Source organism: Anneissia japonica, unplaced genomic scaffold (assembly GCF_011630105.1).
Source record: "Anneissia japonica isolate Jap-2015-1 unplaced genomic scaffold, ASM1163010v1 scaffold288051_len111034_cov203, whole genome shotgun sequence".
Classification (NCBI taxonomy): Eukaryota; Metazoa; Echinodermata; class Crinoidea; order Comatulida; family Comatulidae; genus Anneissia; species Anneissia japonica.
Window position 1 is genome coordinate 1,435 of NW_022703443.1, and position 12,515 is coordinate 13,949.

At 37.1% G+C, this 12,515-nt stretch overlaps 1 protein-coding gene and 1 non-coding gene across 2 annotated transcripts; both read left to right on the top strand.

Annotated features, from left to right (window-relative positions):
• The first annotated feature begins 139 nt into the window (after positions 1 to 139).
• Positions 140 to 865, top strand: LOC117104460 (zinc finger CCHC domain-containing protein 3-like). The gene has a single exon (XM_033245309.1). It carries the CDS (start codon positions 140 to 142, stop codon positions 863 to 865), a length of 726 nt encoding a protein of 241 aa, XP_033101200.1.
• A 4,182-nt stretch (positions 866 to 5,047) lies between these two features.
• On the top strand, positions 5,048 to 5,246 carry LOC117104463. The gene has a single exon (XR_004444755.1). It is a non-coding gene; the product is annotated as a U2 spliceosomal RNA (small nuclear RNA).
• Positions 5,247 to 12,515: the final 7,269 nt, after the last annotated feature.

Below are 12,515 nucleotides of genomic sequence, written 5' to 3' on the forward strand. Positions count from 1 at the left end.
TTGAGCATTTCCAACACCGGTAGTTTAGCAAACTGTTATTTTATATTAGTATCATTGGAAGCATTTGTAGGGCATCGCTTCTCGGCCTTTTGGCTAAGATAGTATTGTATTGTTGGATATACTTATTCTAGTTTCCACAATGAGGAGGACAGCGTCTCTGAATTTAAGTTATGATGGTAGCAAAGATGTGGGTGTGGTTTTCGCCGATCTCAGAAAGACTGGGTTGAGGTTGGATGAGGTAGTTGCTGTTCAGTGTCTGATCAATGGATCATTTGATGTATCGTTTAAGTCACCTGTCATTTGCCGTTGTGCGGCAAGTAAGTTGGTTTCGGGCCCGAATATTAGGCCATATGATAGCAGAGTGACTGTCACTGTGCTGTATGTGGAATTTGAAGTTCCAGATAGTTTTGTGAGGTGCGTGTTGTCAAGGTATGGTGAGGTTTTGGATTCACGTATGCTGTCGCATCGTGCTTTTCCAAGTGTTCTGAATGGCAACCGCCAGTATTTGATAGATCTTAAGGAAAACATCCCGTCGCAGGTGCGCATTGGTTCCAGGTATTGTTGGGTTTCGTATTGGGGTCAGCCACGGACTTGCTTGCGTTGTGGAGAGGAGAGTCATATGATCCGAGAGTGTGAGCGCAAGAAGTGCAATCGCTGCTTTCAATTGGGTCATGTGGCCCTAGATTGTACCAATGATATTGTCTGCTCTATTTGTAGTGCCAGTCGGCACGTGTTTCGTAATTGCCCGGTTTCCTTTAGTGCTAAAGCTAGGGGTGATAGGCAGGATGGGGTAGATGATGGTACTGAAGAGAGTCATCGTGAGGGGGCGGAGGTTCAGGGGGATCTGTGGCGACCGTTGTGGTAGAGAAGGGTGTGGACGTGGAGGAGGATGGTGTTGTGGAGAGCGGTGCAGCTGGCTATGAGTCAGCGGAGGGTCCGGAGGTGGAAAGTGAGGGTGGTCAGTTTTCGTGGGCCGACTGTGAGGGGGGGGGGTCTTTACCAGACTCTGAGGATCGGAATCTGACGATTGTCAGTGATCAGGCATCTTTGGATGATGAGGTAATGGAGCCGGTAGATGCTGAGATGGCACGGCGCAAAAAGGCCCTGTATAAATTAGAGGTTTCTAAGTTAGCCAAGGAGAGAGGTTTAGTCATTAGTTGCCCGAAGGGTTGCAGTAAATGTTCTTTTTCTTCTTGGCAGGCATATGTGGATCATATGTCGAAGAAGCATGGGTAGCTTCTATATTAAACTGGAAAGGGGCTGTCATGGTGGATTGTCCGGTAAGGGGGTGTCGGAAAAGATCTTCCAGGCCTGCTGACCTTATCCCGCATTTGTCATTGAAACACGCTGGGTATGTTCTCAGGACACCGATAAATGACTTGCTTAAGTCCATTTTTCGTAGGGTATTCAGAAATTTTTCCTTTACTGTTGTTTTAATGGTTGTTTTTGCTTCATTAAATGTCAATGGGTTTAGAGATTCCTCCAGGAGGGCCCAGATTTTTCAGTTATGTCGAGAGAAAAAGTATGACGTGGTTTTTTTACAAGAAGTCCATTGTTCTGTTCAAGAAGGTGATTTGTGGTCTTAGGAGTGGGGTGCGAGTGCCTATTGGGGTGGGAATTCCAGCAGGAGTGGTGGGGTGGGGATTTTGTTGCGCCCGGGTTTATCTCTTGGAAGGGTTAGGCGGGACCCTTATGGGTCGGCGCTGTCCGGGGTGGTGGAACTTGAAGGGGTGTCGGTGCAGCTTTGTTGCGCCAAATGATCCGGCTTGCAGGAAGATATTTTTCAGTTCATTGGCTAGGTGGGTTTCTCCGGGTTTTCCTTTTTTGTTGGGGGGTGATTTTAATTGTGTTTCTGATTCTAGCTTAGATAAGGTTGGGGGAAATCCGGGTTTGGGTTCGATTGGCTCTGCGGAGTTGTCTGATTTTTGTAAGCTGTTTGGTCTTTCTGACAAATTTCGTTTGTTATTTCCTCAGGCTGTTGCCACGTCTTGGGCTTCAGCTGCGAAGGGGGTGGCATGCAGGTTAGATAGATTTTATGCTGCTGATTCTTTTTATGTTACAAGTTTTGTTTATACTCCATGTCATTGCTCTGATCATGATTGGGCGGTGATGTCGGTGGATATCATTGGGGGTATGGAGAGGGGAAAGAGGGTGTGGAAATGCAATGTTATGGTTCTTAATTGCTGATTTCATTTCTCAGTATAAGTTATGGCAAACTTTAAGGCCTGGTTTTCCGTCTGTTCTTGAATGGTGGGATGATGTCAAGAGGAGATGTAAGGAAGTTATTGTTTATCATTCAGTTAGGATTAGTAGGGAGAAGAAGAGGGAGAGAGAAAGATTAGAGGGGTTGTATGATGAAGTGAGGGTTCATTTTAATTTATCTCATTCTACTGATTTGTTAGACTCTTTAGCAGAGATTAAAGCTAAGTTAGATCAGTTGGCGCAGGATGAGACAGAGGGAGCAAGGGTTAGAGCCAGGGTTAAATTTTTGGAGGATGGGGAGAAAAGTTCAAAATATTTCTTTGGTACGGAAAAGCAAAGGGGGAGGAAAAGATTATTTGTTCTGTTAGGGATTCGCGTGGGAATGTTTTTTCAGATAGTAAAGGGATTTTGAATGTTTTTTCTGGTTTTTACAGGGGTCTTTTTGATGGGGGGGGATGCTCTAGATGAGCGAATGCAGGATCCTTTCATTGAGTCAATTTGCCGTTTTGTGCCCGCTAGCGACATGCCATTTCTAGAAAGGAGTATTGAGGTTAAGGAGGTTCGGGAGGATTTGCGTTCAATGGCTAAGGACAAGTCCCCAGGTTTGGATGGGTTGCCGGTAGAGATTTATTTACAGTTTTGGGATGTTCTCTCTGTTGATCTGCTTCAAGTTTATAAGTGTGTTTTCGAGGTTGGTTCTTTATCTAACTCTCAGAAAGGGGGTTTGATTAAATTGTTGCCTAAGGGGGGTGATCAACTAGACCAGAAGAACCGTCGGCCTATTACTTTGTTGAATGTTGATTATAAGATTTTAGCTAAGCTTTTATGTTCACGGTTGGGTAAAGTCATGGAATTTTTAGTTGGTCCATTCCAGTCATGTAGTGTGCCTGGGAGAAGGCTCCAGTCTAATTTGGTGCTTTTGAGGGATGTGGTGGAATGTGCGTCTCAGGGTAGTTCGCCGTTGGCTTTAATTTCTTTTGACCAGGGGAAGGCATTTGATAGGGTTAGTTTTAGCCTTTTTTTTCGGGTTTTGGAGAGGTTCGGGTTTGGGTGTAATATGATGAGGTGGTTGCGGTCCATGTACTTCGATTTACATAGCTGTGTTATGGTTAATGGTTTTGTTTCAGATTCTTTTCCAGTGACGCGTGGGGTAAGGCAGGGGTGTCCGTTTTCTCCTTTGTTATATGTGTTGTATATGGAATCATTATCAAGCTTTATTCAGGGATCTCATTTGATTCAGGGGGTAGTGTTACCGGGTAGCAGGGGGAAAGGAATGCAAGTTTGTACAGTATGCTGATGACTTGACCTGTATTTTGACGTCCCGTGCATCTGTTGCTTCCTTGTTAAGTTTATTAAAATCTTTTGAGATGGCATCTGGTTCTCGGTTTAATTTATTGAAAACCCATGGTTTGTTGTTGGGGAAATGGCGGGGTATGTCACAGCTCCCGGGTGTTGACGCGGTACCTTGGTCTACTGGTTCTTTGAAGGTTTGTGGGGTGAGGATTGGGGGGTGGGGTGCTGGTTACGCTTCATGGGAGGAAGTTGTGGTTCGTTTTGAGAAGGTGTGGGCGAAGAGGAAAATGTCGTTATTTGGTCGTGTTTTAATTTTAAATTCGTTGGCATTGCCTATGTTATTTTACGTCGTGCCTGTATACATTATGCCTGTTGTTTTTGTAAAACGGCTGTATAAGTGTATTTTCTCTTTTTTGTGGCTGGGTAAAAGGGAAGTGGTGGCTCGCAGATCTTTGTTTTTGCCGCAGTGTGAGGGGGGATTGGGTTTGGTTGATCCGGTTGTTAAATGTGAAAGTGTTTTTGTGTCTTTTATTGCTTTGGTTTTAAAGGGTGTTGATTGGTCTTATTTTTGTATCTATTGGTTGGGTCAGTTACTCAATTGATTGGGAATTTCAAGGTGGGACAATAGGCGCCCTCATGCTTTCGATGCTCCAGCTGAGTATGAGCGCTTGGGTCAGTTGTGTTTTGAGGTGTGGCATGTATGTGATGGGGCTGTGGAGTGGGGCTCATTAACAAGCAAAAACGTTTATGAGTTGATGTTGGCGGGGAAAGGTTATGTTGCCTCGGTTGTGCGTGCTCCCCCTGATAGGGATTGGGGGACTGCATTCAAGGCTTTGGATTGTGCTCTATTGTTGAATGATAGTAGAGAAGTGAGTTGGAAGGTGCTCCATGGGTGTCTTCCTGTGGGGAGGGTCCTCAGAGAGCGCAGGATGTTGGTGAAAAGGTATGATTGTCCGGGGTGTGGTAGTGTCGAATCTATTAGTCATTGCATTATGGGATGTCTTCGTCTGTCTTTGGTTTGGCAATGGTGTTTTGATTTGTTAAGTAAGTTTTATGGGTTGAATATACATTTTTGTGAGGAGCATATTATGTTCTTTTCTTTTGTGGCTTCGGACAGGAAAGTTTATCGTTTGGCAGTGTTTTTGATTTCTGAAATTAAGTTAATAGTTTGGAGGTCTAGATGTAGGGCTTTGTTTCATGATGAATGTATTTCTGAGGAGGGTATGGTGATCAGGGTAAGGGATGCTGTCCGGTTACGAATTAAGTTAAAATATCTTAAATGTTCATCGGATTTTTCTGCCTTTCGTAAAACCTGGTGTATTCAGGGTGTGTCTTTGCTCTTTTAGTTGAAGGTAAATTGGTCCTTAAGGTATAATTTCGGTTTCTTTGAAGTAATATGTGTTGGGTTTGTTTCTAGGTTTGTTAGTATTGTTTTGTTTGGTTTAGTTTCTGTTGCAGTTGGCAGGGAGTCTCGTATAGGCACACGTATTCCGGTCTGCCGTGGGTAGCCTGCCTGAGGGTTTAACGCTTTGTTATTATTTGTCTGTTAGGTAATCATTAGTTGCGTTAACTCTTAAATCAAAAAGGAGTATCTGTTCTTTTCAGCTTAATATCTGAAATGCTTCTCATTGAGTAGCTTCTACAGTATATTAAACTGATTTTTGGATTTAGGCCATGGAGTAGGAGCTTGCTCCGTCCTGGCCACGGGTTGGCCATGGTATTGCAGTACCTCCAGGATCGGCCCATCCTCTTCACTGAGGGAAATATTAAAAGAAAAACAGAATCAACATAATACTAATTTCCATAATAATGATACTTGTCAAAAGTCTGCGTTCTGTCGTTTTAAACATTAAGCTACTGTTATAGATTCCTGAAGATGAACTACCAGTATCTGTTATATACTGTTATACATTACTCATTTTATACATTACATAATTAATTTACAAATGAACAAGTTAACAGTTTGAGTGATATAAAGACCAGGTTATCTGCCATAAGTAAAATCAAGCAGCAAAAAAAAAGTTATTTGCCTAATAACAGCTAAGGCAGTACTCTGATTTGTGAAGAATTTTCCCTCTGTGCTTTATGGCATCGCTATAAATAATATTAGTAAAATTTTCAGTTCAAAATATTCTTTTCATTTTATACAGAGGGCCTACTCTGGTTTGTAGAGAAATTTCCCTCTGTGCTTTATGTCGTCGCTATAGGTAACAATCTTTATTAATTAAGTATAAGTAAATATTTTGATATTTTCAGATCAATATATTCTTTTCATATTTTTTCCCTTTCAGGAACCCAAATGCTGAGGCAGAATTGTATAAGCCACAAGATCAACAGCTTGGAATAATATATTAATAAATTAATACATAATGAGGTTTTTTTTCCTAATATTTTGTAATGTTGCGTTTTAAACATTATTTGATAGTAAAAAACTGGAGAACTTAGTGCGAAGCACCACTGAATGCCTTGGCCTGTAGGGGAGGAAATCTCATGATTCTTATGCTCTATTCCACAATAATACAACACTTTTAATATATTTTTATATTCGACAGCGGATAAGCTAAAGGGGTAAGCTGGCTAACGTGAGGATCTCAGGACAATACAAGACGGAGGAACACTCTCACGGAGGAGATGTTCGACCCAGAATACAATATATAAATGATACATAACAATTTATTCGACTGTACTGATCATTGTTAATCCAGTAATACCTTTTGTTACCACCTTGCTGCAAGCTGATGAATAGGCTCTATTCAACCTACTTGCTCTATTTATATTCCTACTGTAGAGTATACTATAGGCTTATAATAAGAAGTAACCGACATTAGTATTGTTTTAAATCCAGTAAACACATTTTGTTACCACCCTGTTGAGCAAGCCAAATGTGCTGTAATTTCAGAGTGTGAAATACTGCATAAAATTAAGGCAAAATATCATTATTATTCACCGGAATATTTAAAAGCAAAGTAGTGCATTAAGCCTTATAATAGACTCATTTATTTATCAAATTATGATGAAGAACGACAAAGCTCAAGTCAGTCTTTATTCGAATTAATACGAGTGAATATCCAATATGAAAAAATACTATACTCGTATTGAATATTCAATACAGTATATTTATGTTTAAGTCCATCGGATCGGCCGGGTTGTCCCTCTGCTGAGTGATAGGACTCCCACTGCCTAGAATACTAAATCTCAATGATTAATCTTTATCCCGTAATTTACCTAATCGAAATGCTCAACTTTATATGATGTGATTTTTCATCTAAGTGTATCATTTTTGATCTGCCGTTGATGCTGTTGCCTTACCACTGTTTTTGATTACTTACCAACGATCGTGTGATAGATATCCGTTTGAATTTGAAAGTGTGTGACTAGTGTTTTGATTACCGTAAGTTTTTAAGTGAATTTGAGTTTGAAAGTGAGTGACTAGTGTGTTTTGATTAAGTTTTAAGTGAATTTGAAAGTGAGTGAGTGACTAGTAATTCCTAATTTTTAGTGAAATTTTACTTTAAGTTCAATTTCTGTAATACAGTATTCTTTAAATTTTACATTAAATTTAATTTCATAATCGTAGTGAAGTTTGACATTAAGTTGGATTTCTTAAATTGGTAAAATTATAATAGAGGAAGTCTGATTTCATAATTGTAGTGAAATTTAACTTTGAGTTGATATCATAAATTTAGTAGAGCCTAATTTTAATTGTGTTGTTGCCTGTTGTTACACTGTTTGTGTTCTGTGTTCTGTTGAGTTTTGTTGAGGTATTTCATCGGATTCATCACATCGTTTTGTTGATTTGTAATTGAAATCATTGTGTTCTTGAACAACTTGCGCCATAGTACTTCGTAATCATTCTGCTATTGAAGCAAAGTTGAAGGCTCCCAGTCATGCAGCCAAAGGTAAGACATTTTTACTCTGTTTTTGTGTTTAATATTAATATTACAGACATTATTGTTTTGTTGGTTATGGTAATATTATTGAGAAGGAAATTACCAATATTATTATCGTTGTAATTACAGATCTTCCAATTTATTTTCTATTGTAGATATAGGCGCTATTATAATTCCTTGTTGATTGATTGATTGAATTAAAGACTTCTTCCGTGGCCCGTTTCATTTCCTATTGTTGCATATTTAATATTAGGCCTATTATTACAGGTATTATAGAATATTATTAAAAATTAGAATAATTATTAGTATATCATTATAATTTATTTCTAAAATAAGAATTATTTTATAGTTATTATTAATCATTATGATAATATAGAGAAACAAATTAGGTCTACCCTTATTATTATCGTTTTCATTATTATAGGAATTCTATAGAGAAGCAAAGGTTAAACAGTTAAGGATAATTATCCACTCACTCCTGAAGATTACTACTGCATGAATATAAATATAAACATCAATTTATTATTACTGTATTATTATTAATATTATTATTATTATTATTATTATTATTTTACATTTATAGGTTAAGCGTCGTGTTAAGTACCCTTGTGGTGCTTGTGGCAAACGTTGCAAGTCTGAAACGATGTGTTGTGGCGATTGCAACCAATGGCATCATAAAAACTGCGAAGTGTTGTCTGACACACATTTCTCCACCTTGGTGAAACTTCCTCTAGAATATTTGTGCCGGCAGTTCTGTGGAGAGCCGTTCGACTGCAATGCTTCGTTGAACAGACTTCGTAATGCTGTGAAAGGAGGAAACTTGAAAGATTCTATTGCGTTGGAGCGGATCCTAATGAGGAGTATGGAGTTGCCCATTGAAACTTTGGTTGCACATGGACAATGTAGGCCAGACAGCATGGCAGAGAACATCTTGTTGAAGTTCGAACAGAACCCTAAATATCTTCCTGTGTCTGTGAGCGGAGATGGGAACTGCTTTTTTAACTCACTCTCCGTCGCAATGTATGGAAGCGAATCTAAAGCAACCGAAATAAGATTACTGACAGCACTCGAAATTGTTGGAGAACCAGTTGTATTATGAACACATACATGCTGGCTCAAGGATTAGTCATGTGTCACCCGACTTCGAGATTTCATGCAAGGACTGTCTAAGAGATGGTGGATTTTCCTTTGCATAGACAATGCATGCGGCTGCATCTGTGCTGGAAAGGCCGATTATATCAATCTACCCACCGCTTAACGGACTTGTTGACAATTGTTTCGTAATTCTAAATAAACACTTTACACCCAGGACATCTTCTACCAAACGGCCAATACGTATAATGTGGACGGTCTTTGGATCATCTGGGTCAACGGGCACATGGACACCAAACCATTTCGTCCCCCTGTTACCGGTCAGGATCGCCGGGCCAGTGACAATCACCATTGAAAGTAGCCCTGAACCAGAGCTTCCAGAACTTGGACGTGCTAAATCAACACCACATCAGGTATGTACGATGAAGTGTAGGCCTATTTAGACTGCACCTACTGATCCCATGCTTAACTATAGGCCAATCAATAACAATATTGTCCTTGTTAAAGATAGTTATGCTGAAGAAATAAAACTATACATTTCATCATGTCTTGATGGCTATTTGTACTAGTACCAGTAGTATCTGATAATCAATAAATGATGCAAATAGAGCACAATAAATGTCTTTACAATTTTTCCAAAAGTATTGTATTATGTTGTCCTACTAACTTTTTTTTCTTAAAATTTCTTTAGTCTTTCGACGACGATTGGCCCTCGTTAGAAGAGTCCAGAATACATAAACGCAAAGCTCGTACTGGATGTCCATCTTCACCATTACAGGTATGTATGCAATTTAATCTAATTTAACTTATTTTGCTATAAATAAATACTTATACTGTTCAAATAACTAATGAAATAGAAATAATAAAATGTGGTTCGTCATACTTAAAAAGTAAAGTAAAAACTAGCTTTCTATTATATCTTGGTTGTTTCCTTAAGATTCATTTTTACACTACGGATTTACTTCAAAAGCGGGAAGTAATTTCAACCGATTGTACTTATTCCTTTAGTATTATTATTTCTTTAGTATTATTATTATTTAATTATTATTATTATTATTATTATTATTAATGTTATTTAATTATTATTATTTAATTATTATTATTATTTAATTATTATCATTATTAATATTTAATTATTATTAATATTTAATAAAAATGTTGACCCCCATCCCCTAGGTTTTTCCAGATGGGATGGTCTCTTTACGACCTATCACCGGTTTCTATCCCATCTACAATGTAAATTGGAGGACTCAATTGTAGGCTCACAAATGAGTGGAATGAATCTTGTCTTTGGTTCGGATGAAGAGAATGCCCTAACAAAGGCAGTAAAAAGTGTTTTCCCTTCATCAGATTTAGTTTTATGCATGCAGCACATATCAAAAAATGTGAATCATCACCTAATTAAGATTGGTGTGGAAATCAGCGAAAGAAGAAAAATAATGGATATGACATTTGGCGCAACAGGACTTATGGCATGCAAAGAGGAATATGAATATTTAAATAAAAAAAATGAAAAATATGTAAATGAGGTACCAACATTTGCAAATTATTTTAAGAATTTAACAGATAAATTATTGGAAAATGTTGTCAAATCTTGTAACAAAAACAAATGGATTCCGTTAGATTGGAAGAATAACTCATGTGAAAGCTTAAATAATATCCTGAAATTAGCAGTGAATTGGAAAACCCTGAAACTGCCGGACTTAATTAATAGAATTAATAATATTGTTAAATTACAGCTCTGTGATATCCGTAGAACAATACATGGAACAGACAATTTTAAACTTGCACCATGGATGGCAAAGTTTGCAGTAAAGCATGTAAATTGGGTGAAGAAAAGTGAGGCTGAAAAAGAAAATGTATATCGTAACTTTATGAAAGGTCCCAAAAAACTAAACAGTCACATTTGCTCAACGGACGGTGGATTAACTATACCAACGGTTGATAAGAGTGCCCGAAAACCAGGCCAAAAACACCGTGTGAAAAATGCAAAAACTCAAAAAGTACGATTTTAAATATATGCAAATTATTTATAGAAAAAAAAAAGAAAAATCGCCGTACTTGTACCGGCGACGACATATAGATTTATGAATTATGTTGTATCAAGTATTTAATAAATGATATTTGCAGAAGAAATTTGACACTTGTTGATTTTTATTTTGGTTTTATACCTAAATACAAGAAAAATGAGTCATTAGCAGCTACAGTACTACTCTGACGAAGCCCCGAGCGAATGAGCAAATACCTTTGGACCCAATATACTCATACATATATATATACTGCTGCTGACTGACTCATTTTACTTACCTTTCATGGCCACAAACATTCATACAATATAATTTTGGAATAATAGGCCTACATAGACTACAATATTTATTTAGATTCACTTCTATAAACTCTTGGGCGAACGACTTTAATACACTAATTCTGGATTATTTGGATATACTCTATACAATATTGATTTAGGTTCGCCTGTTCTTATCGAAATCTGCAACAATAGATCAGCAACCTGGGATCTGCATCTTGAGATGGAAGAAACTGTACACAATGTTAATTCAATTGAAAAAATCTTTATTTGTATTAAAAATATAATAAAATCTAAAAGAAATTGAACGCCATATAGGCCCGTAACCAGGTTCATGGGGAAGGAGGGGGAGTGGCATGACACGCGGAATGGGGGGTTTCCTATAGGCCAATTTGAACTCAAAAGTATTTCTTTAATGAAAAAAGTTATGATAAAATACGACTACGGTAATAAACTGATTAAAAAGAAGTGTTTCTTTAATGAAAGTTATAATACGACTACGTTAAACTGGTGGTCAAAAGGGGGTCCTACCAAACACCCATCCCCTAGTTACGGACGGGCATGTTGTGTAAAATAAATTATTATAAACAATATCAATTTCATTTATTAAAAACGTAAAGGAATTGCCTATACAAAGGATGTTCCTTTATTTAAAGGATGTTCCTTCAATTATTATTATTACTGTATTCATTAAGCGAAAAGTAAAACTGTAGCCTAGGGCTATATTTAATTTTTTTTAAATAAATTTTTGGCATAAAATGTGATATTTATATATTATTAACATGTTGCATGAACTTAATTAATTAAGAAATATGACCGGGCGCTTCTGGGAGCTACCGGGCGCTATTTAGTAGGACCCGTTTTAAACAAGCTACTGTTATAGATTCCTGAAGATGAACTACCAGTATCTGTTATATATTGTTATACATTACTCATTTTATACATTACCTAATTAATTTACAAATGAACAAGTTAAAAGTTTGAGTGATATAAAGACCAGGTTATCTATATAAGTTGTACAGTTCATTGAACCTTCCTTCACTCGAATCTGTTTATAACAAAATTAATAACAACTATCTGTGTTTGCTTTAAGAATTAATCGGGGTTTTTTTTTCTGATTGTGACCATTTCTTTATATGCAAATAACTAAATAGGCGTTTGCCAACATTTTTTTCATATTTTACAAAAATACATAATCTAGAATTTGTTTTTTTCTGTAAATTAACATATATTTTAGATTATATTCAGTATATAATTATTTATTTCAAATGTGTTAAAGTCAAATATTATATAGAATTAATGAACTTGAGCATTTCCAACACCGGTAGTTTAGCAAGATGTTGTTTTATATTCGTATCATATGAACCATTGTTTGAGCATCGCTTCTCGCTTCATTGCAATTACTTCCAGGATCGGCCAATCCTCCAACTGAGGGAAATATAAAAATATAAACAGATTTCACATATTACTAAATTTACATAATAATGGTACTTATCTCGATGATGAAGAGTTTGCCTTTCTCGTTTTAAACACAAACTATACATTATTATATTATATATTACTTAATTAATTTAAATGTAAACAAGTTAGAAGTTTGAGTAATATAAACACCAGGTTATCTATACCAGGTGTACAATCCACTGATCCCCCTTTCACTGGAATCTGTTTACAACAAAATGAATAACAACTGTCTGTGTTTGCTTTTAGAATTTATAGGCTTTTGTTACTGATTG